The sequence below is a fragment of the Ips typographus genome, linkage group LG1 (assembly GCF_016097725.1).
Source record: "Ips typographus isolate SLU linkage group LG1, UJ_Ityp_2.0, whole genome shotgun sequence".
In the NCBI taxonomy this organism is placed as follows: domain Eukaryota; kingdom Metazoa; phylum Arthropoda; class Insecta; order Coleoptera; family Curculionidae; genus Ips; species Ips typographus.
In genome coordinates this window covers 8,380,602-8,406,103 of record NC_138422.1, presented here as the reverse complement: position 1 = coordinate 8,406,103, position 25,502 = coordinate 8,380,602, and the positions used below count along the sequence as shown (strand labels likewise).

Sequence of the window (25,502 nt, the reverse complement as noted above, 5' to 3'; positions counted from 1 at the left end):
ATCTTGCAGTTAATTAAACAGATAGTCACAATAATGTGCATAAAATTGTATATTTTAAAAACATAATTGTGTATTTTTTAGCAAATTGATAATAGGGAAAGGCAAAGGTCATAGATTATCTCGGGTGCAACTGTTCAGATATGATTCATGTATATGTTATGTTGGTTAATATTTGGGTTACAATACTGAACTGGGAGATTTATATGAAACCTATGAAACTTACTAAGTACTTGTATGATCACTGAGGGGATCACACTAAGTGCTAAAGCTGAAATTCAACCAACTTTCAGGAACTATACCTTCGTTTTTTAAATTGTATAACAACTAACAACATTTGAATTAAATATAACTAGTACATATCTACACTGCAGCTGCAAAATGTGCATCTGGTCGAGATGTATGCTGGTCATTAGTTGCAAAGCTGCCAAACAATTATTGGTAATGCCTATTATTTCAAACCAATGCTACTAATGTCTTTTACCTACATTTTGATTGATTTTTAAACTATTGTTTTATTCGTACCAATCTTATGCTGTTAAGCATTTTTAAACTGCAGAATATATAAATTTTCATTAATGCTGATGTAATAGTTTCACATCACATAATATGTAACTAAGAAAATGTTTTAGCCTTCATAAATAAATTTATCATTTTCTTCTAATGAAATTGTAATTACTCCTACTGAACTAATGACTGTTCCAACGCACTATGTTCTGTTCAAAGTACCACAATAAACTAAAGTTTTAGAATTAATATTTATTAAAATTAGCTCTATTAGTCAGATTCATAATCATAAATTTAACAACACATATTAAACAGGTAACCTGGACTGCTTTGTTTACTATGTGTTGTTATGGACAAAATTTAAGTTTAGAACTAAAAAGTTGGATAATCTCGGCTTAAGACTTATTCCTAACTTAGTGATCAGTGATCATCTGAACTTGATAAATATGTGGAGATTAGACGACATTAATTAAAACAATAAAAATGTGCTTAAATCCGAAAAAATCTCTTTCTCCAATTTAGTCTGAAGTAATCTAGTACTGAATGTTTTTGTATTTTTATTATAATTTTAGTACGTTCTCCCACGCAGCGGTTTGTTGGAGAAAGCGCTAATATTTCTATTCACTGCTATATTTATCTCAAAGAAGGATATTGAGACTTAACTTTTTTGCGTTTAACACTTTTAACAGTTGTAAAATGATTTTATTGCTACAAGCCTGTAAAGCTCTTTAATCGGCCTCTTCTTCAGTAAATAAAAGCTCATTCCCATACTTAATTCTGAGATACCAGGATAAAACGGCCCTGGCCGTGTGCCAAGTGTTGCACTTTCTAGGGCTGTTTTCTTTATTTCTGATTTTCTATCTATAAATATCCTCCATTTAACTGTCGCAATCAGTTTTAAGAGCTTGAACCTGGAAATTCCTGTCTACATCCTGGATAAAAATACTGACTAATCAATTACATGCATACTGAGGCATAGAAATATGCAATTTTCAGTTGAGCTACACATTTTCAGTGTCACTAAAATGAGTTCTAAATTTTTCAGGATTGGAATGAAATAGAGGGCTACCAAGACGTGTGCTTCGGAACATTAACATGAAAATGGTCCTATCTCAACGCCAGCGAGAAGAGCTGTAAGTTTTTATTACTAATGAAAGCGATTGATACTCAGTCAGTTAGAATACACAGGAACTGAATTAATTCTCATTATGATCGACCTATAATTATTATTTAAATGTTGGCAGCAATTTCCGTTTGAGCAACTAATTATCATGCGGTATTTCATTATAAATACTCAAGTCCATTTCAAATAGGCTTAAGGTGTGTTTGCTTTACTTGAATTGGTTCTTGTTTATTGATACAAATGATGTTAAACCCAATAGAAATTGTAATTAAATAAGGGTAGCATGCGACCGTTTTTAAAATTTATTTACTTGTGTTGATGGGAAACTATGAGGGTGAGTCACCAAACATACTGTGACCTTAACAGCATTGATTGCTACTGGAACTTCTTTTAGTTTTAATAAGGGATTTATGCCTGGATAGCCTCAAGTCTAAAAATTGCTCCATCTATAAATAAGTAATTATAATAATTATTCTTCACTTATAAGTTATAACTAGGCACCTCTTGGCCAAGATGTTATTAAGTTCTTAAACCATCCGATCAAAGTAAAATCGGATCCACGATAATTTGGTTGGTTTCAATTTAGTAACAGTTATTTTAAGGCAGGCCGTTGAACCGTTTTTTAGGCTGTGGTTATAGGTACGGATTTTTAAAGAATATTTGCAACCAATTGATTGTTTACACATTTTTATTAATGCCGAGACACGTGTCCGGTAAGACGCCTGAACCAAGCGAGCTGAGTCACACTCAAGAGCAAATTTTCATGCCAAAAATTGTAGGAACGGTATTTTTGGTTTGAGAGACACTGAACTAAAAAAGTGACCCTGAACAGTAACACTGATGAGTTGGTTATAATGTCCTGTAATTTTATTTCCAAAGCTTGTTTATAAGATTACTGAATCCATGCTGTAATGACGACTCCCTCACCTCACACTCTTTTTGTATTTACACATGTATAGGTACTACTACTCCGTAGCACTACAACCCAGGGTGGGTCATCTGCCTCCACCTGGAGCGGTCGTGGGTCACCTCCCTCCATTCTTGCTGATCTACACCAAGAATAACCAGATCCTGTTATCTCTCCATCTGAGCCTGGGTCTTCCCAGTAGTCTTTTTTCTCTGCCCATCTTAGTCTGCTGGACTTTATCTCCTGAATGATGTCGGGGCTTTGATATATTTGGGCAAGCTCAGCATTGCTTCTCATCTTATAATGGCCGGTTTCAGATCTTTCTCTCAAACCTTCGTAGGAGCTTTGTGTCGCGAACTGAACACTAACAGTATTTGTATGGCTAGATCGGAGCACACATTTACACATGTATACTGTTTTTTAACTATGTGATATATTAAATTTAAAGTTTTCAAAGATGATTCTACGAATGTCCATGGTCATCTTATTTTGAAAACTGCAAAAGATATAAGAATTTCATGTTGGTCTGAATCATTGGGTTAAATTAAAAAACCAACATTTATCATTCTGTAATAAAAGATTTAACTATGCATTCGAAATATAGTTGAATACAAAAATTTACCTGCTTTATTGACGTTCAATTGGATATTGTCTGGTTATTCTATGAATTGAGCTACAAAAGCATGGTAGTTTAGTCAATCTGCCGCGAATGTCGCGATGGTCATTTTAACTAATTCCAAATTGTTCTTTGGTATTTCCTAATAGGTAAGGGACAGTCTGTCTTTCACTCTTTGATGGTGATGAGTGGTCTATTGTCTAATTCTGCCAAACCAAACGTCTGATGTAAAGTCAAGGTGGAACAAGATAGAGCTGGACACTGGTTCTCCCACTTTTGACTTTGACAAAGTCAGACAACCTTACGTAGAGTTTGTGAGCCTTTAATTGGCAGGCCCATGAACGTCGTCATTTATTCTAAGAAGCCTATTTACTAGGCGATTATATGAGCAATCTGGTTGTTTTCAATCATCAAATTTCCAAATAATTTTTAGTTTCTAGGTTAACTTTTCAATCAATATTATGGTGACTGAGAAACCCAAGAAGAAACGTTTTGTTTGACAAGCAGCTTTATTTCCCAGCTTTGCAGGGTGCTTCAAAATAGCCTAGTGAATGGGTTTTTTAAGATGATTGAAGAGATCTCGTGTTCTGGTATTCTTTTACACACTTTGTGGAGGGAACCATTCCATTACCTAATCTATATTAGGATTACACTGTTGTTCTAAGTATCTTCACCGCAGCATGATTAACATTCACAGAACTGCTTAACTGTTGGGTTTCGTTAATATTTGAATGGTTAATCCTGAGTATACAGCCTTAGACACTCTCTTTTTCAGTCTCCTGTAATTTCAACGTTTTGCTGCATTCTCATGCTAAAAAGCTTAAAAAACAGCATGGCTCTTAACGCCTGTTTTCGAGGATATTATTCCAGTAATTTGCATTATTCTGGGATATTCTGTCTTCCTTGCTTCTAAAACCACATTTTTGAGGTGAAACGTTGTCCTTTTTTGTTTGCTAGAAACCTGAAGGTTGTGTAATTTTAACGTATAGTTTTTCCAATAGCTCACCATGTTTTGTTATAAATTTGTTATTGAGTTTAGTCAAGTTTGTCTGTACTAGAGTACCTATAACTTTAGGGTTTTTGGAGCTGTATTATTGTGGTCCTGATTCTGAGGCCTTGTTAAGGCTCGTGCTTCTTGGCTTTTTCTTCTGATGACCTGGATCTAAGAACAGTACGCCGAGTAACCTCCTTTGATGGTAAATACTTATGGTTAACGCTTTGTGCAGGTAGTTGCTTGTGCACCTGAAGCAGTATGACACGACTTTGCAAATCCATCAGATGTTTTTATCTTAATCTTGAATGTCTAAACTTCTGTCCTCCATAGGGTCTTCGATCGGTCTTAAATCAGAAAATGTTTCATTACACAAGACTTTTTTTGAAAAAGTTGGTTAGCGCCATTTAAAAGAGTTAAATCAAGAAGTCTGTATAATTTATCAACTGTTCAAATTCAGAAAACAAAATTGCAAAAAAATAATCAGTTTGAATAGATCACTTTATACCTATAAAGTTTTCTCCACAATACTTCTGCATTAGTTTTCTTTTTAAGAACAGTATTTTAATATGCGACAGTATTAAAATAGAAACATTTCAGATTACTTAGAAGAAAATACAGCAAATTCTTTGGAAAAAGTTTTTATCATCTTCAGAGCGAAAATCTAAAATAACATCTCACTTAACTGATTTGGTTGTGTGATAGCCAGATTATTGTGATTTTAAAATATATCAAGATGGTTACTTGATAAAAAGCTTGTTACAAACAGACGAGATGGCAGGCAGTAATAACTTTCTAAAATAGAATAATAATTTCTCTTTTAGTAAAATCTCGATTGAAATCATAGCAAAAAGGTTGCAACATGTTTTGCAGCCTTTACTTCCTTCAACCTTTAAAGTAGGAATAAATATTTACATTTTGAAAGCTTTTAGAGGATATTGCGTAATTTTTAACATCGCCACGATCCCTGCTAATTTTGTCATCACTTATCAATTAACGTATTAGATGTGAAAGTGGTTCTACTTTTTTCATTAGCCTCTAAATAATAGCACATAATAGTGATTTTTTTAAAACTATTTTAACTTTTGATATATTGTTAATCATTTCTAGATCATTTACTGTAGTTTGAATTCAACTTAAGTTTGAATTTTAATCATTTTTGATGTTGTCACCCGTATGTTCTAACTTAGTTATTTGAGAAATCATAGCTAAAACATTTTTTCTTTCACATAACTTCAAATCCTAGACTCAATTGGGTCCAGTTCCTGCGATCGAGGTGGCCAAAAAGAAGATTTTTATTCACTGCATTTTACTGGTTTAATCAACTTTATACCTGATATACTGACATTGCACTAAAGAAACATCTTGCTGACATTGTATACCAATTTCGTAAGAAAGTACTTAAATGTTTTGTCTTAAGTGGCTCACAACTAATTCATGAGCTTATTACCAAATATGTCTAACCTGGGCTGTATGGATATTTTCAGCCACTCGGTATGGTAATTGTGTCAAACTAGAGTAAGAACATAAATTTCATGAGGTTATTATACAATGTTTTATTACATATGCAGAGCTTAATGCCCTTTACTGTCCGTAGTTAGCGCAACACAAGGCAATACAGTATAAATCGACCTGAATTTGATATTAATGTGTATTAGCTTGTGATTAATGTTTCCTTGGGTGTTTTTTTGAGCTACTTGTCTTTGGAATTATTTAATCCCCGTTAAAATAAAACGCAAGTATCTGAATTACTTTCTAATTTTCTTTGAGAGTGATTTTGAGTTAATACATATTATTATCAATTTCAGGATTGATCCTGAATATTTTATTTCAGGATTGATAATCTGCTAGATGCTTATACTTTTACCCTAGAGTTGAGGAGTCCTTGAAAGGTTTCTGCAACAGATTCTGAATATTTATATACTTATGGAATGTCATTTAAATACTCACAGGAAGCCTGATGTTCTGAGGTATTTCACGCACTTATGCACTTCTGCGAATTTCAAGTCGTAACGATGGGTGGTCTGAGTTAAGCTTGCTTGTTTCTGGTTTGTCAGTTATGTTTGTTTTTTTTTAAGCTTAAAAATTTGTATTTTTGAAAGAATTTTGAAATTCTAAATCATCTGGCGAATGTGTGGTTTATTTTCCGGAAAAATCTTAATTATCCTCTTCGTTTTTCTCTTGACAAAAATAGACATTCAAGACCGGTGTATTTTGGGATTTGTGACTATCAGGGTTATGTCCACCTTCCGTTTGCGATTTAGATGAGTGATGATGATTCAATCTAAAGTCAAAGTATATCAGATAGAGCATCAATCGGCTTCAGTCATCCCGTATCTTTATCCCTCTTAACGGATTCAATCCGCTTAATCAGAAAATTTTCAACAAGAATCGAGACAAAAACGATTTGAATTTACTCCTCTCCATATTAATTTTCAAATTAAATGTCACATAAGACCTTATTATAACGGTTTGTCATTGGTCTTAGGGCAGTGCTTTTATATATATTTTTGATGAAACATGAATAGTTTCCACTTTTAGACTAGTCATCTGTATTTTAGTATTTTTAATACAAACTCCTTAAGGTGGATAAAAGCTCAATTTTCAAATTATCAATAAATTCCGTTTATTTTGATTTTTGAGAACATCTATTAGTGCAAAGCCAGTGTATATAAACATAATCATAAAACCTCGTAGACTTACTTCAAAATGCGATAAAGTGGTTAATGTACTAGAAATATTTACATAGTTTTATCTACCACCTGGTATATGTGTGTACAATTTTCTGAAGTAATGAGACTGGAACCTTTAGTAACTAGGTTTCGACTTTCGACGACTTTTTACTATAAAAAGGAGTAACTTTTGACTTGAACCATTTTAGGGTTTGCACAACCAAATTAAGGTGTACACAAAGTGACTTTCTGAAACGGACACCCCCTCATTATGCATTTACTTTTATTACCTGAATAAACAAGGGGTTCGTCATATCTAGTAATAGGTTTTTGGATACCTAATTTACTGGAGGGTGTGTGGTTAACACGTTAGGGTGTCTGACAAAAGGTCTTAACTAATTTGGGGACAAGATATGTTAGAAGCTTTCACCCTAGGTTATTTTAGCCCTAAGGAAAACCTTATTTTTGGGAGTGCTCAGTTGATTAGTTTGCATTTTCACTGCTGCATTTAAGTAATTACTAAATGTAGTGTTACTGAGTACAGGTTTCAAATAGGACTTTTACCGTTACTCTGTCATAAATAAAACGCGCCTGTAAATTCCAAGTAGAACTTCAAAGAGAGAAGACGGTAAACAACGTTGAAAAGTTGACGGGGAAAGTTCAATAAATTAATAGCCGTACTTTATAATCGAATCATCCCATAATGGACCGATGTAGGCAACCTGCGCCATCCATCATTCAGTCGGGCAAAAGAAAAAAAAGCAAAGAAAGTGGTCGCAAACAAGCTATTTAATAAATCTGAACGCAATTTAAAAGCCCCCTGGCACTGATTCTTAACGGGTTCCACTTATTCAACTTGTCTGTATGGATAATGCCGTTGATTGTATAACTAAAAGGAAATAGAAATCGGGTACTCATGTTCAACTCGTAGGTATGTCGTTACATTCTGGTGCTTGTCTTCTTATCCAGTCTGATAAGAATAAAAAGTTTACTATGACTCAATTGGAAATGTGGCTCTAAATTAAATTTCGAATGCCATTTTTTAAGAACGAAGTTAGATGAGCGTGAAATTGGTAATCTTCTTTTGTATTAATCGAATTTACTCTATGGATTATAATTCACCAAGTGACGAACGCTTCACAGCAAACTTATTATCGTTTTCAGATTATTGTCATTAAGAAAGATTAGAGGTGGATATCACATCCAGGTTTAGATTATAGTGGAATTTACTGTTTCAATTTTAGTCACTTTGCTACGTATGAAGACGTAGCAAATTGCTAATAACAACTTTACCTAACTAGTCGGTGGTCGTTTATTGTTGCGGTTTCTTTGTTTCCTTCATTCTTCAGGCTTTAGTGCGTAACTTAATGCCAGCTAGAAGAAGATGTCTATGCTATTCTCATTTATGAAATATTAATAGATGGTGATTTTATAAAAGCTTATAGACGGATGCACTTCGTTTTGTTAAAGTAACGCATATCCTGTCACTAATGAACTGAGGTGTTTGTCTAATAGCGGTGGATGGTTCCAATAAGTGTCAGGGTTTTCGTAGGGCGTCTGGGACAATGAACCCAAAGATATTTATGAGTCATAAATTAATGGTTGTTATTATGGTTTGAATAAGACGTTAAATATGGGAACTTTTCTTAAGAACAACCATAAATTTAGTCAGCAAATGGAATGAGTGTAATAAGACTGGAAATGGTCTTGCAGGAATATCAGGAACCGATAAGTAATTTTTTAGAAATTTAAGCAATTTAAAAAAAATGGTGAGAATAAGTTTCTGAAACAAAAGTACAAAATCTCTATTGTGTAAGTCACAAGTTTTCACCTCACTGCAAAGTTAAACGCCACGTGACAATTATCTAACGAGTAATGTGGTGACACGTGGCACTTAGAACTCTTGTTACTCAAATGTAGAATCAAAGACAAATTACCCCAAAGAGGTAAATGCTGGATATTTGTTATTAAGTCATGTGAATTACTGAAAATGATGTAAATAGTATGAACAAAAGTTAAGCCCTGAATGAGGTTAACATTTTTTTTGAGCTTTTGGACAGCTTAATTTTTCTAAATTATTACAGAATTAACAGAAGTTATTGCAATTTTGCCAACACAAGTTGGTTTTGCAATTTTAAAAGTGATAATACCGTTTCAACAGAACATATTATATTGTTACGGTCTGGGCCTACTATGCTCGATACTTCTTAACGGGCGCTCGCTTCGGGATGAAACCGATGCGCCGCAATATCTGGCCGGGCGCGTATTAAAGTAGGCCACAGTTAGGAAGCGCTACCTGGAATATTCTTGAATGGTCAAGGCAACCCGCGAAGCGTTTCGCGGTCATTCTAGAACGTGGTTTGCGAATATAAAAGAAGCGGCGTTGACGACGGCGTAGTTAGTTAGAGTGTAGTGGATTAGTGAATTTGGGAACGCGGTAAAGTTTAAATAGCGGAGTAATTGTGGAATTGTAGTAGTGTTTTTTTAGTAGCTGTGTTAATTATTGTACGGAGTGTTTTAAAGTGTTAATAAATTTATTAATTGTTCAGTTAAGTTGACTTTGTGTAAACCGACGGGAAAATCGTAACAATTGGTGTCAGAAGTGCGATCAGACTTTAGTGCGACGTGAATTGGAACTAAACTTCGGGTTAGAGACTTGTGTTCAGAACCGGACTAGAGATTTTAGGAACAGTGGTGTGTTAAATTTATTTTATGCCAATAACAAGACGTCAAAGTGCAAACATGGAGGCCCAATTTGCAGCTATTATGGCAATGCTTGAAAAACGTGAAGAAGAGATTCGACAACAAGACAAAGAAGAAAAAGAAAAGATTCGAAAACAAAACAAGGAAGAACAAGAAAGGATTCGACAACAAGAAGAAAGAATTCGACAACAAAACAAAGAAGAACAAGAAAAGATTCGAAAACGAAACAAGGAAGAACAAGAAAGGATTCAACAACAAGACAAAGAAGAAGACAGAGAGCGGCATGAAAAGCGTAACGTAGAAATATTGAACGTTCTAGCGGGGACCAAGACAGAAATCAAAGAGTATGTAACCCATAGTCTCAGTAAAATTCAGAATGATGTTCGGGAGGACATTAATAAAATTCAGAATGATGTCAAGATAAAGCTACGCGACTTAGAGCGGAAAATTGACAGCAGAAGAGTCAGCTCTACAGTGATCACCGGAAACGGGCTCAACAAGATCAAGCCTCCCACATACGACGGTCAAACTTCATGGGCAATGTACCAACTCCAATTTGAGGCCGCTGCAAATGCAAATAGATGGAGTAACGAGGAAATGGCTGTAGCACTAATAGTGTCATTACGAGGACCTGCATTGGAGCTGTTACAGACGGTGCCTATCGCCCAACGAAGCAACTATGAAGCATTAGTAGCTGCATTAGAACGTCGTTATGGGGATCAACATAAGAAAGGACTGTATCGAACGCAATTAATGGCAAGACAGCAGAAAACTGGTGAAAATCTAGAAGAGTTTGAAACCGAAATTCGTCGCCTTGTGCATCTGGCTTACCCAGCCGTCCCGGATGAAATCCAAGAAGAACTTGTGGCACAGTATTTTGTAGATGGGATTCGAGATCTGGAGGTAAAGAAATGGCTGAAGATGTTCAAAGGGAGCAACAACAGCGAATTACTGGTTCGAGCGCTGGAAATTGAAGCTGCGTGCAATGATTTAAAGCCAGAGACTATTCAAGAGGAGAGAGAACCGCCAGCTGATCATGTTGCTACATCAATAAGTAAAATTGAATCAATGTTCGGACAATTAGTGCAACAAATGGCAGCATTAGGAAATGGTCAGTCCACACAGTTAGAACGATCACGTCCGATCACTAGAGTGGAATGTTATCGATGTGGACGCAAAGGACACTATAGAAGGAATTGCAGACAACGGTCTTGTTCTCCAAACCCACAGTGTCGACGAAACCAGGACATCAGAACAAATCACCGGAACTCCTCTGCTAAAAGAAACATTACATGTTATATTTGTGGACGTAAAGGACATTACCAATGGAATTGCAGACAGCAGTCTCGTTTACCGACCCCGCAGAATTGGCGTAACCAGGAGCAGGAAATGAAGAATCCGGAAAGACATTTACCGCGATATGTAGAGGATCGTCAAGCTTTGGATAGTGACTTAAGGTACCGGAAAGGACAAATTCATAATGGTTGGAGGATTGGTCAAATCGCGATGGTGACAGATAAAGAGGCTACAAGAAGAATGAAGAGCAGCGTTTCTAAGGAAGACATAATAAAAGGACAGCGCTCAGACTCTGATTTGAAAGTAATCAGAAGATGGTTGGAGAAGGATTTGAAACCGGATTGGCAACAGATTTCCAGATATGGACCAACAGTAAGGGGTTACTGGTTGCAGTGGAATTCGCTTCGACTGCGAGATGACTTAATTACTCGCAAATGGGAAAGTCCAGACGGAAAACGCTTTGTTTACCAAACAATAGTGCCCAATTCCTGCAAAGAGAATGTGCTGCGAGAACTACATGACAGTCGCGGAGGAGGACACTTTGGAGTAAACCAGACTTTGGCTAGAATAAGAGATCGGTTTTACTGGATTAACTTCAGAAAGGACGTTGAGGAATGGTGTAAACGGTGTGACCAGTGTTCGTTACAGAAGGAATCCATCACAATTCGGGAACCTGAGAGAGAGAAGATGAAACCAAACAACGACCGTATGAAGATGACGCTGGACCACAGACCAACTGGTGGCAATTATAAGGAAGGTGATGCTGTGTGGATGTTTCAACCCAGGAGGAGCAAAGGATTAAGTCAAAGATGGCAACGACACTGGGAGGGACCTTACAATGTGGTAAAAAGGTTAAACGACGTCGCATACAGAGTCCAACGCAGCCCCAAAGGCAAGATGAAAATTGTCCATCTGGACAGACTCAAGAAATACCAGGGACTAGATGAAGCGGATCGGGACGATCAGCTTTAAGAGGGGGGCAGTGTTACGGTCTGGGCCTACTATGCTCGATACTTCTTAACGGGCGCTCGCTTCGGGATGAAACCGATGCGCCGCAATATCTGGCCGGGCGCGTATTAAAGTAGGCCACAGTTAGGAAGCGCTACCTGGAATATTCTTGAATGGTCAAGGCAACCCGCGAAGCGTTTCGCGGTCATTCTAGAACGTGGTTTGCGAATATAAAAGAAGCGGCGTTGACGACGGCGTAGTTAGTTAGAGTGTAGTGGATTAGTGAATTTGGGAACGCGGTAAAGTTTAAATAGCGGAGTAATTGTGGAATTGTAGTAGTGTTTTTTAGTAGCTGTGTTAATTATTGTACGGAGTGTTTTAAAGTGTTAATAAATTTATTAATTGTTCAGTTAAGTTGACTTTGTGTAAACCCACGGGAAAATCGTAACAATATATTAAAATCAGGTCATCTTAATAGTATTTTAAATTTATGTCTATTTTTGGCTTTTGGTTTCACCCAGTGTTCCAATCAGACATTCGCAGAAGAAAGAAATCTAATTGCACGCTTTCAAAGAAAAACAGCAGTCCGAGCACCGCAAACAAAAGACAATAACTGAAGATTATGAAGTGTGGTTATGATTTCTTCATGTTACCTATTTGTTTTTGTCTGTTGGTTATTGTTTCCTTGCATTCACAAATTGATTAGAAACAATGTTGTCAAATATTTAGTCATTATTTTCTAAACTACTGTCTTTCTGACAAAACGACGATTTTTATTAAGTAACTGACGCAGGCCACGCTCTAATTTCACCAAAACTATATTGAGCCGTTCTCTAGAATTTAGATCACTCTGTATTATGCAGGTTTAGATCATTTATATCAAAGGTAATAAAAACTTTTAAATTTAGTTAGTTTCCAACTGAACTTTAGAAGTGACATGTGTTTGTCTGCCAGAACCAATGTAACGTCATTTGATATAGACAACATGACTGCTTTATCATAAACTCTAATTAATGTTTTGTGGCCACCTGTCAAATTACGTCACATGCAGACTGACACTTTTTCCATCTTTGTCGACAGCATTGAGTTGCAATGGTTCCTTTTTCTTACCCTTAATTTCGTATCAGATGATTTTGAGTTTTGTACACGTTTTCGTTTATAAACTCTTTCTGACCTAAATTCTTAAAGCTTATGTAGTTATGTACTTTTAAGCCCAGATTACACTGACCCACACTACTGTGGTTTTAATACACTTTGCTTAGAAAAGCTGTTGGAAATTGATACTTTCACAAAAAGACCTTTGACTCTTTCGTCTTGAAAGAGCATCAACCTGTCCGTTCTAAGGTTTCGAACGACTCGTAGGGTTTCATTACTCCTGCCTGCTCGAGTGCATTTCTCGATGCATTCCGAGCGTGATGCATTAATTTTCTTTAAATCTCACCAACTGGTTTCAATGGTATTTAAATGCGCAATTTTAATTTCTTCCACAAAGGTCAGTATCGCAATAAAATAGGAATGTGTAACAAGCTGGAAGCGATGTTGGTTCGCGTTTTAAGTCTCTATCTCGGTTCTAGTTGAATTGATCCGGCATTTAGGTATTTGTTATTGCCGATAGAATGTGCTAGGTCAAGTTGCGGATTTGTGGATGCGAAATATAAACATTGATCAATTAAAATTCATGTTTGGCGACAAACGCAAATACACTCATCCTTGTACGTCGACGTTACATCATTTCTATTTTCATGGTCTTTGTGAAATTCCTAAGCATTCTTGTTTTAAATATTTTTGATATGTGTAAGTGGTACTTAGTTTGTTAAGTTTCTGTTAATCTAGTCGTGGTAGCGAAGAAAAATTCCCGTTACTTTGTCGTATTTCTCCCAAGTTCTCAGTTCATAGAGTGGGTTTCAACGTGCGAATCTTTCATTGTTAATTAGAATCCCGTATCCCGCAGGTCAAAATGTAAACCGTATTTAGGTAAATCTCGTGGGAAAATCGTGTTGTGCTTCTACAATTAATATTTAATCTGTAGAGCTTTCTTTTACTACCGTTAAGTTGCACTTGACTGTGCCAAAACAAATCCGTTACGTAATCCTTTTCAGGCGCACACTTTCAAACAGGTTAGGTTTATTAACATATGGGAAGTTTATTTAAACAGCAATCGATCGGGATGTTAAGCTCTAAACACTCTTCGATTCCTGTTTTTCATTTTACGCGTCGGGATCGCCTGGCGTCGCGACGCCTTGGCATTGGCAGCCATTGGGGACAGACGCTGACGTGGGAGTTCAGCTCTATTGATTTTCACGAGGGTTGGCTTTCCAGATTCGCACGGAAATTCTACATCGATCCCTTGCAAGTTCATTGCTTTTAGAGGGAGAATTTGCTATAATTTGAGAGAAATTCTTGTCTGAATTACTTCCAGGTATCTAGCCGATAATTTGTTAGCGTGAAGCCTTTTTTTGTATATGTTGGTGTAATAACCCATTATGGTTTGAAAGCGGTCAGACTATCTAATGCATTTAAAGTGTGGTAAAGTGTTGTGATTGGAGGAAAGCCTGACAGTATCGTAATTATTGTTGAACATTGAAAAAATGGGTATAATCGGTCTAATGTAGCTCGGTAATATCCAACTATCTTAATGATACTTGAAAACATATTAAACTTATGTAACTTTTTTGGGTCACACGTTTAGTATGTTTATTGATTTTTTTTACTATGGAACTATGTTAAGTTAGATATTTTTAACCCAACTTACCATGCTTTGATATAATCTACACCCTACAGGGTGTCTGAACATTTTTCTGAGGCCATTCCAGGAATTAAAATATACCTACCTGGTAGTAAAGAGGTTCTTTCTTACTTCTTTTAGGTATAAAAACATGCTATGTTGTAAAATATAAAGATTGGGTAATGTGACAGACAATTTTTTTTAACCAACATTTTAAATTTTATTGAGTTTTTCAAAGAAAAATTAAACCAAAAACCTGGTGACAATAAAACTTTGTATACTATAATTGCGGTCACATGCACTGTATAGTATAGTGCTCGGTATAGTGTATACAATTCATAGAAGCTTTCTGTGGATTAAAAACAGGAAATTTATAAAAAACAATTTCAATAAAGTGGAAAATTAACACTTAAACATTTTTAAAGTAACAAAAAACTTACAAATGGAGGAAAACCACAACTTTGTATGACATAACCTGTGTTCATGTTACTTTAAAAAATTGGTTTAGTATAAGTATAAGTCTTTCCCAGTTAAATCTTTCTTAATTTTCTAATTTTTGCTATAATTTATAGAAATTGTTTTAGTTAAAGTTTAGTGGTTCAGTGAAATTGGTATTAATTATTTACAATATTTACCTAGATTTTTACAGAATAATAAAGACATTTATGAACAATTCCATTTCTTAAATCATTGAGCTTTGTGGCTTATTTTCCACTCTCCTAGAAAATTTAATACCTGATATTATTTTACACAGGTTTGTTAATATTTCAATAGCCTATGTTAGAGTAGGTATAGAATATTTTACAAAAGTATGATCACAGTTTAAAAAAAGATAAGAAAATGTCAAAAAAAAAGGTGTTTTAACCACTATAATTTTTGTACAGGATCTTTCTAATATTTCGTGTATTTTTCAGTTCAAATTGGCTTGCCATATCTTTCACACACACAAAAAATCTCCAAATAATTAAAAAAATATGCACCAAGATTGTAAAAAACTTCTAGGCATCTCTCATAGCTTAATAGTTATAATACTTATAACTTTGGTTGACCAGCATGTGTTTTCTCTTGGTTTGGCTTGTTAAAAAATAAAACGACACAAGAGAAGTTTCAGATTAACTAGTAATAGGTATATAAAAAAATATGTAAAATTGGTAGGGATCGGTAGTAATAGAAAAAATAGAGATTTCAACAAGACGAGAATGAGAAAGAAATGTGAATCGAGTAAAGTAAGTTGGAGAAAGAAATTTGTTTTCTGTTCCCTGACATACTTCCACTGCAGCTAGATTAGAATATAAAAAAAGAAAAAAAATGTTACATTTGTTCCCCGAAATATCCATGTGACAGGTTTCTTTGCCCCAGCCAAAATGCAATGTCAGTGTGGATGACAACCCATAGGATAATACTTTTACCAAGACTTTTACGGTCAAGATTAGCTGTAATTGGTCTATTTTATGACTCACGGTTAAAGTGATTCTCTAAACTGTTAAGAAATTAACAATGACAATTATTAGAGAATGACCAGGTATACTTAACAAATTCTTTGAAGACTGATGCTGTTTGTTAGGTGATTAATGTCTATAACGCAAAAAAGCGCATTCTTAAACTTATAACTTACAAAAGATAACGTAACGTAACATAACGTTTAAAAGTACAACACATTTCAAAAAGCATTTTCATCTTAAGGACCGCAATTACATTCTATTTAATCAATAATAAAACATATGAATTTGTCTGATATGAAAGTGATCATTAAGTATACTTAATAATATATGGTGACTTGAAGGCTTACTGAGAAACTGAAGCTTATGTATACAGGGTCTTTTAGATGAACCATGGAAATATTTTTATTTTAGTTATCACTAAAACAAATATGTAATCTAATTGAAAAGTAGATTTAAGCTTGAGGGTAAGTGCCAAAGAAAGACTTTTATTAATAATCATGGTTTGATTAATTGAAATGATTGATTATGATGACATTTTGGAAAATGGAAAACTGACAACTGATGACAAAGCATTTCATGTGGATAATATTACACTTTTATGTATGCACCTCAACTCAAATATAAGGTCCTGCAATCATGTAGGCTTTCTTCGAGGTTCTGCATTGATTTTTACCTAATATTTCACGTTAGTTGAAACCCGTGGCAATCACAAAAAAAAAACACTTGATTGTATTCTCTATGTAATTCAATATTAGGAGCTCTTATTTAGTAACATTGTTAACTAATCTGGTTAAGTTGATATATTTGCTTGCGAGATAGACAATAACGAAACAATACTACACCCTCTGAAGAAACCATTCCAACCTGTCCGCCTCACCCAAAAACGTGATCATATTGCCCCAGAAGATAATCGAGAAACAGAAAATACAAATTGCTGTTTGAATAAAGACAAGCCTAATGGCCTAGCTAAAATACATTCACAAGCCCAAAAGGTCAATCCTACAATGCTGATGGGCAACTTTGTAACCGGAATTTTAATAATTTAGCATGTTGCCATATCCCTTAATTGGGGCCGCGCTGGGTTCTAGGCTGAAGGAGTTAGATGGCAACGTTGCCGTGTACCTGCGGCTCTCGCAACTTCTTCGTGGAGATGAAGAAAGAAGTCATGCCGGTTGGGTAATCTTCGTGCCATTCTCTTTTTATTACTTCGAATTGCTTCTGCTTGTATGGCTTTATGCGAAGCGTAGTTTTTATGGGAGAAGAAAAATTCCTGGCTTATGTTATTTTTTTCATTAAAATACGGAGGTGTTTGCTCCAACATGTAATGTTTGTAATTAAGCGGTTATGATAGACTTGCAAGACCGGCTTGGACATTATATTACATTACTGCAATTAAGCGTTTATAGCTTGGTTGGTGACCTGACGTTAGTGTTGTCTGACTTTTACAGGAAACAACTCCTTAATTCGTTTTGTTAAAGCTTAAATGTGATCATCTAATACAATTTATCTTAGTCCCAAAAGTAACAGTTTGTAGATACATGGTATCATGTAGATCAACATTCTGGCTACAAAGGGGGCGGCGTAAACCTCAAATTGAAGGAGGAACACGAAAAAGTCAAGTTCTGGGAGCAACTCTCTGGATTGGCGCACTCAAGAAACTTCTTGGAGGTTGCAACCGGGAAAGGAGTAAAGAATTGGTAAAATTTAGCAAAAGAAACCTACGCTCACTCACAGGTTTCCTCTCAGGGCACTGTTGGTTGAGAGGCCACCTGGAACGGATAGACCTAGGAAAACACGGAGCCTTCAAATTATGTGGGGATGCGGAAGAGATTCCTGAACATCCTGAGGAGATTTTTTCTCTAATACCGACTCAGCTTCTGGAATTTATTAGGTGGTGAAGCTGTGATGAGACTAGACTTAGCCCAGATCCTAGTAACAGACATCAAGGCCGCAGTCAACAATCTACATACTACAATCTACATGGTGTCGAAAATTCAATTTGTTTTACAAAACAGTTTTTTTAGTGAAATTGCTTAGTTGTCTAATTGGACTAAAGTCCGGTCTGGTGCACTATAGGTTCCATCATGTTATTCATACATTTTTTGTTGAACGGTTAGCTATTGACTCTTTAGTATGATAAAAATAGAATTGAACTGAGTTTGAATAAACAAGAAAATGAAGAAACTTATGCTGAGCGATCACATATAGTAATCAAATAAATGCAAGGTTGATCTGTGCTGAGTAGCTGGTTAATGAAATCAAGAGTTTTCTCATCCAAAATAATAAGAATACAAAAATCATAAGAATAAATTGCAGAAATATCTAAGTAAACTTTTAACAAACTCTGCATAGGCTAGAGTATATCACAAAAATTTAAAACAATATTATATTATACCTACGTTTCCTTACATTTATTGACGGGTGCTAAAATGGGTCAACTCCTTACTTTACTCTGAACTATTCCGGCTCTACCTTATTTATTTATAGCGAAAAATTATAAATTCTAATTGGCTAATGAATAAAGGAACTCTTTCTTCAAGTACCTGTACGTTACTAACGGTACTAGTTGGTTGCGTGTCCGATGGAGTGATAGAAAAACATTATTGGGTCACGTTGATTGGCAAGCTTGAGGCAATTTTTTCTCTCAGCTCAATTTTCGCATTCTTCAGTTTATTGAAAGCGCCTATCTCGAGATATATCTGTCTGATAGTATCGTACAAGTGACTTGTATTAAGCATGTTCTTTATGACTTGCTGGTTTGAAGACCTTTAAATGATTTTTATAATTGTGACTTCATGTCATTAGAAAAATCTACTATGTAACAGATTTGTTTTGTATCATTGAAAAATGCAGTGGCACTTCCAGAAGGAATCTGGCCATACATAACAATGTGGTACCAATTGTTTGAAGAACACAACAATCCATCTGTTCAATATCAGATTAAACTTTTATAACATGCCCCAGAGTGAAAGGTGTTTGCAAAATCCGTTTTTTGCCTCCGGGTCCTGTAGGGCGATGGCCTATGATGACGCGAATTGCTTTTTTATGAGCTGCGAAGCTTTAGTAAAAAAACACATAATTGAATCTGAACAACGCAAATTATAAGCCATGGCACGAGTTTGATCTGTACCTGATTGCATTTAATTTATTCCGCGGATAATTATTGTGCTAATTTCCAATTTGTTGACCTCTCTGTTTACGGAACCGTGCGTATTTGTAGCTTGACACCAACCGTACACATGGGAACCATGCTTTATAGTACAGGAAGGGCAAATTTGTTTGCTACGAACTTGAAATTTGGTTACATTTTAAGCTAAGTATATCTAATAAAATTTTATTGTATAATAAACGGTTTCCAACTAGTGTTCTGTGACGTCATGTTTCTAATTGGTTGTCATCCTAGTTTTTTTTTAAGATACAGGAAGATTTCTAAAAGTTTTTTGTTTTTACTGGTCTCTACATTATTAGCTTTGTTCGGGTTCATAATTCTGAACCGTTCAGGAACTGTCCTCCAACTGATTTGATCCATCTGTATGGATGGGATAAGCAGTGTTACACACTGATTTACAGGACTATACACAAATTATGGTGCAAATGGTCCAAACCCATATTCGAAACAGTTCAGAATCAATAACCTACAAAGAAAACTAATATGTCAGTCAGTAATCAGAATGAACAGTTGGAGCAAGAATATCTGCAACACTTTGAACAAAACTGATGATCAAGAAGTAGAAGAAGAAAAGGAAAAGTGACGAGTTAAGAATATTACTGTTACAAGGCTATGCTACTGGAAACTGTAACAATGCTAATAAGTAATAAAATTGACAATTTGAAATTGATTATGCAAAGTTTTGATCGTTTTCTGAAGGACAGAATATGTTGATTTTCTGTTAAGTTACTATTTAAATTAAAATATTTGTCATTTTTACAGTACTTTAGACTTGTTGTGAAGTAGAAAATAAAAGACGTTGATAGCACAGAAAAGATTGGTAACTGTAACTCAACAAGTTGTAAGCATGTGAACCTTTACAATGTTGCCAAACTAAACTAAGAACTAGATATGATATTTTATTTGGAATGACATTTCATTATTAGAAAATCTGCAGTGCAAATTATGTATACGGTATATCAAACAAAAATAAAAAGACGTGACAATGTAATAACCAGGTGAATGTTTTGTGAATGTGACGTTTGCTTCTTTATTTGTCATATTCAAAACTTACTCAAATAAGTCAGTTTGGCAACGCAAGTAATTTACATTTACATCTCAAAAATGTTGCAAAACGGCTCTCCATCTGAACCAAACTAATTTTCTTCAAAAGATAGTGAACTTTGTTCTGATGCCGCAGGAATGTGACAGCTTAACAGTGTTTGTTATTCGATGACTGGATTTGCCCAAACAAAGGACTATATTTTATTTCACATTATTTTTAGAAATACATTATTTATTAAGTACAGATGGTCCTTTTCCAGTTTACATTGCTTTTATTTCAAATTTATCAAATTTTCAAACGCGTTAACGTGAATTTGTTCCATTTTTAACAATGCCTTACTGAAATATTTTTTTTAATGTTTATATTTTTTTAAAATCCTAGCAGTAATACCCAACAAAAAATAATTAAATATGTGTTTACCAGACGTTTTAAATAATTTATTACTTGACTCACTTTCAATTTGAATACTGAACTTTGGGGACAGATTAAAATCTTGCTTTAAAGGCTCTAGTTTTCGTTATTAATTACTAGTACTTAATAGGTAACTCTTCATTAATCTTCAGTGTTAGGACGGTCACCAAATTAACCTGAAAAGTGTAAAACATTTTTTTTGTCATAGCCAATTTTAATATTTTGTAACATTGAACTGTTTACTAAATTACTCATAATATGTGAGTTTAGTTTAAAGGCAAACTATAAATTACTCATTACCAAATAGCGTCATTGGCTGAAATGCTGAGAACCATCACGATGATGTGTTAGTAATATGTGGGAAATCCTTGCTATTGATCAAATTCGAATAAAAAAAAAGATAATAGTGAATTAATAGTGGAACGTCGGTTTTTTGTTCTTTGACTTTCTCTGCTAGCAAAGCAAATATTTTGATTACGTGAAGTGTCTGCGAATTTCTCGAAGAAATAGCTAAATGGCTGTTATAATAGCCTATCAAGTTTTACAACTGGTCTATTGACTAGACTAATTGCCTCGATATTACTTGTTACGAAACTTTTTTTAAGGTGTTGGTTCATGATCACGATAAGGGACATTACAAGGAAGAAAATTAAAAGTTTTGTGTATTGTTACAGGAACAAAGCCATCGCTGATTATCTAAGCAGTAATGGATACACAGAGGCTTTGGACGCTTTCAAAAAGGAGGCGGACATGCCCGGGGAAGTGGAAAAAAAATTTGGTGGGCTTCTGGAGAAAAAGTGGACCTCCGTCATACGTCTCCAAAAGAAAGTTATGGAACTCGAGTCAAAATTGAACGATGCCGAAAAAGAGTACATCGAAGGTGCACCCACGAGGAACAAACGCAGTCCCACCGAGTGGATACCTAGACCGCCGGAGAAGTTTTGTTTGACCGGTAAGTTATTTTAAAAATTACGTGATTTCTGTTACTTGATTATGTGGTATGGTTTAAACAGATTACAACGAAAAAACCGGATTTGTTTAGCAGCAAGTGAATGTTATTGTATTTGCTCAAGAAGTGGTTCTAGATAGTCAACCAGCTGTTTTAAAGCTTAACGGGCGGTCGTTGTTATATAAAACTCGCTATTAAAGAGGGTGTATCACTGTTTATTACCGCTATTTTTAAAATTTAAATTTACCTTTTAATGGAATTCTCTCAGTTAAAAGAATGTCATTGAGATAATCCTGCCTGTGATTGTTTTTTTGTCACGACATCCGATTTGGCCTCACGCCATTTCAATTTTGTGCATTTCTCGACCTCGAAGTAAATCGTAATTTCATAGAATTTGCCTAGCAAGTTCTTAACAGAGTAAAATTGAAGCAAGAGCTTGAGCTGCATGCTGTCTCAAAAGCATTGCCAGTGTGGTTTTCTTGCAACAAAATACGTTTTAAGTGACATAATACTGCGAAGTACTGATGACTCATTCAGTATTGAATATGTTGTCTCACAGGTATTTTTAACAGTTTGATGCGGTTAATTATCACACTACTTTTATAATAGGTGGATATTTCTCAATAAAAAATTAAGTATTTGCTTAAAGTTTTCACATTAAATTGATAACAGGATAATTTAATTTGGTTGTTTTGATGATAGTCGTAATACATTTCAGAAGTATTAGTTTTATTCTGGCTGATATGATTAAAGGAAGATAGAAAGAAATAAAAATAGTCTGGAACTTTTTAATAAACTAGGTTCATATCGACCATGTTTGTCCTAAGTACCACCTTTCATTTTACTTTCAGACTATCCCATACAAAATTGCTCTTACTTTTTAATTAACAATTCGCCTACACTTTATATGACACACTTTATTGTTAACAAGCTACTTGAAACTAAACATATTGACTTTAATATAATTGCAAATTTGCTATAATGGCAGTTAAACTTTCCATTTTTTGCGTTTCAAGCGTTGATTAGTATGAATTTGTCGAATATTGGTTTTGAATATTAGGAAAATGGTGACTTGTTCTTAAGTTTTCAAAACTTTCCTATTTGTAGATTTTCCTGTATCGATTGATGCTTTTGTCGCGGGACACTTAATATTGAATCACTCTTATTAGATTCAGGAACCTAGGGAAGTTCTAAAAAAAATTATTCTGAAAACAAAAATTACTTGTCTCAAAGGTGGCAGATGTCATAAAAAAATCAATATTCCTAGATATGCTACTGAAAGGCAAAATTTGCAAAGATACTAACTATTTTAAACTTGCTATTACATCCTAAATGATAATAATCACTTAAATTTTTGGTTCCTTCACAAGTTGTCAAAATTATCCTAATTTTCAAACAGTGAGCATTCTTGAACTAATCGCTTAACCCTGCCCCAAATCGAACGACATTGTTCTTATTGCTTATGAGTTGATAAATGGTTGACTAACCTGAATAACTCCCTATCTTTTTAGTAACTATCACTGATTTTGAACTCGCATTTTATCATCGGAAAGGTAGGAAAGGCCTTGTATGTCTAGCTTTATTTTTATCACAGCTACCTTTCTATCCGTGACAAGGACATTTATAGATTTTCAAGGAAGGAAAATATTTAAATGCGTTGAATGACCTCTTTTCCATTGTTTATGATTTTCTTTGTGAGTAGACTTTTTTGAGTAAAAACGGAATTCTTTTTAATGCGTCTTTTTCTTTTGAAGAACAGTAAGTTTTCTAATTTGCAGAACGATGCAATTTCAGTTTGTATTAATGTATAAATCGATATTTTTTAAAAGCTATTGCTGAATGAATGATGTATTTCTTGAATCTGCTGTTCTTATTTTATTTACTTGAGACAGGACTTTGGACTGTCCATGCAATATGTTTCTTACTGACCTGATTGGAATTAAAAGAGAAAAGTTTGTCCCAGAAGGAATAATTTTCTTAATAGGTTGATGATGAGTGAGTCTTGATCAAGCCTGAGAAAAAGTAAAAAAAAGTCAAATCATCAAGTTGTTAACCTGCTAATTAGTAAATTTGATTTAGTTTTACTATACCTCAACACTAAATTATTCCTGGACAGCTATTTACTTCTTATCTAGTTTTTACTTTGATTAACAAGTAATTTGTTATTAAAATCTGTAAACTTTGTGTTTTTTGGAAAAACACACGTTTTTAAAACCTTTCTAAAATTAACTTTCCTAATACTTGTCTTTAATAACAAAAAGACATTTAGTAATTGCTACATGACCTCCAGTCACAATGATTCTTCCTTCTTTCTTACTATTATAACTCATTCATAAAGAAATGCAGTCATTAAGCAACCAACTTCCGCTTTATCTTTGTTTGCATTGAGTTTCATTATAGTATTGTCTCCACTTTACAAAACTTCCACAACCCTGGTATGCAATTCCGTCAAAAGTTACATGCCTTAATCCAGCTTAAAGATAATACAAGGTTTTTCTAATCTGTAAGCTGCTATGATTTTTCTTAATTTGTTTTTGATACTTGTTAAGATAATGTAGTGAATTTTGTATTGTTTGATCACTGAACAAACTTTTGGTGCTTGGAATTCTCTGGTTTCCAGCGTCTTGCTCCAAGATCCACAAACAGAACGACATAGCGTTTGCGTCACAGAGCCTCATTCACATTCTAATTTGACGTAACATGAATGGTTATTTTGATTTAGAATCAGCTGATTGTTGCTTTTGGGCAAGGTATTGGCAAGTCTCCAACTCAAGGATATGAAAAACTGCGAGAGTTTTAATTAGAAAACTAAACACCAAACTCATTCTTAAGGAAACATAAATAAGAATAGTTCTTAAAAAAATCTTTTGTCTTATTGAAATGAATAATTCGAGCATGTGATCGAGGGCAAGAAAACAAAGTCTATACGCATGAAAATTGCCTTTTATTAAATCACCACCAGGTGTATGTGATTATTATTAAACAATAGTACATTTTCTAGGTTGATTTACTTTTTTTTTATTAACTGAATGTTTATATAAACCGGTTTATCTGTGAGTCTATGACCTGAATTTCTGCAGCAGTTATTCTTTGTATCGATCACTGTTGGTGATAACGTATTGCCTATTAAGTTGTTAAACTTCTTAAGGCGTTCTGGAACGGTTATATTACTTTTTTCCTGAAAACCGTTCGGGTTTGCTTATTTCGCGTTACGCGTGGAATTACGATTTGCCTGTAATTTATTGCATATTCTTGATGTCACACCAAAGATTTAAGGCTTTTCGTTTTGGCATGAACCTGTAGAGAATGCTAAACATTCCAGCCTTAAAAAGCAATCTAATATCGGTCAATAACACGAGTTTGTTTCCACGTTTAAGTTTTGAGTTTCTAATTATAAAAGTTAGGTAAATTTTCTTGTGTTGAAATTATCTATTTTTGTGTTAATATTATGGAATTTTTACAACAAAAATACCTGGTCGCATCATCTAAATTACATTATGAGTTAAGCGCTAAAATTACTCCCTTTGTTTAGTACTAAAAATTACTACCTAAGTTTTTTGTAGTCACTTTATATGTAGATTACAACCGGCTGGTCTCATTTATTAACAATCTAGAAAGTGGAAAATTTGGTTATGATATCCAAATTTAGTTTTTTGGATTTGAAAACCATTCTTTAAGTTTCTCTATATTTTTCAGCAAGTCAGAATTTGTAATTATTTTATGTTTAAATCAATTTGCATTCATTATGTTTTGTTACGTAGTTTCTTCTTAGCCAATCAGTTAACTAAATTCTGATTTTCTCTTAAATTGGAGACTGAAGTTAAGGTGGAAATGGAATAGTATCAGGAATACGCAAAAAATGTCATACAAATTTTATCAGAGGATAATGAATGCTTAATATAAGTTTAAAGATTAAGAGTAATTATGTATGATTACAAAGTTTTCCACTGTGTCAAAGTTTTGATTATAAAAGCTTCAATCATTTCCGCTCTCAAGCCTGC

At 34.5% G+C, this 25,502-nt stretch overlaps 1 protein-coding gene and 1 long non-coding RNA gene across 3 annotated transcripts in view; both read left to right on the top strand.

The window, feature by feature from the left end:
* Lis-1 (LisH and WD40 domain-containing Lis-1) overlaps nucleotides 1-25,502 on the top strand; it is a 36,661-nt gene that overhangs the window by 2,388 nt on the left and 8,771 nt on the right. The window contains exons 2-3 of one of the 2 annotated variants that reach the window (XM_081995956.1): nucleotides 1,550-1,637; nucleotides 21,227-21,504. In XM_081995956.1, coding sequence (XP_081852082.1) covers nucleotides 1,600-1,637; nucleotides 21,227-21,504 — 316 coding nt within the window. In that variant the 5' untranslated portion in view covers nucleotides 1,550-1,599. Of the gene's footprint in view, nucleotides 1-1,549; nucleotides 1,638-2,586; nucleotides 11,818-21,226; nucleotides 21,505-25,502 lie in introns of those variants that run through there. The other variant, XM_081995955.1, reaches the window with a different exon arrangement.
* On the top strand, nucleotides 11,879-20,401 carry LOC145740428 (uncharacterized). The gene is made up of 2 exons (XR_014181424.1): nucleotides 11,879-17,624; nucleotides 17,674-20,401. It is a non-coding gene; the product is annotated as an uncharacterized LOC145740428 (long non-coding RNA).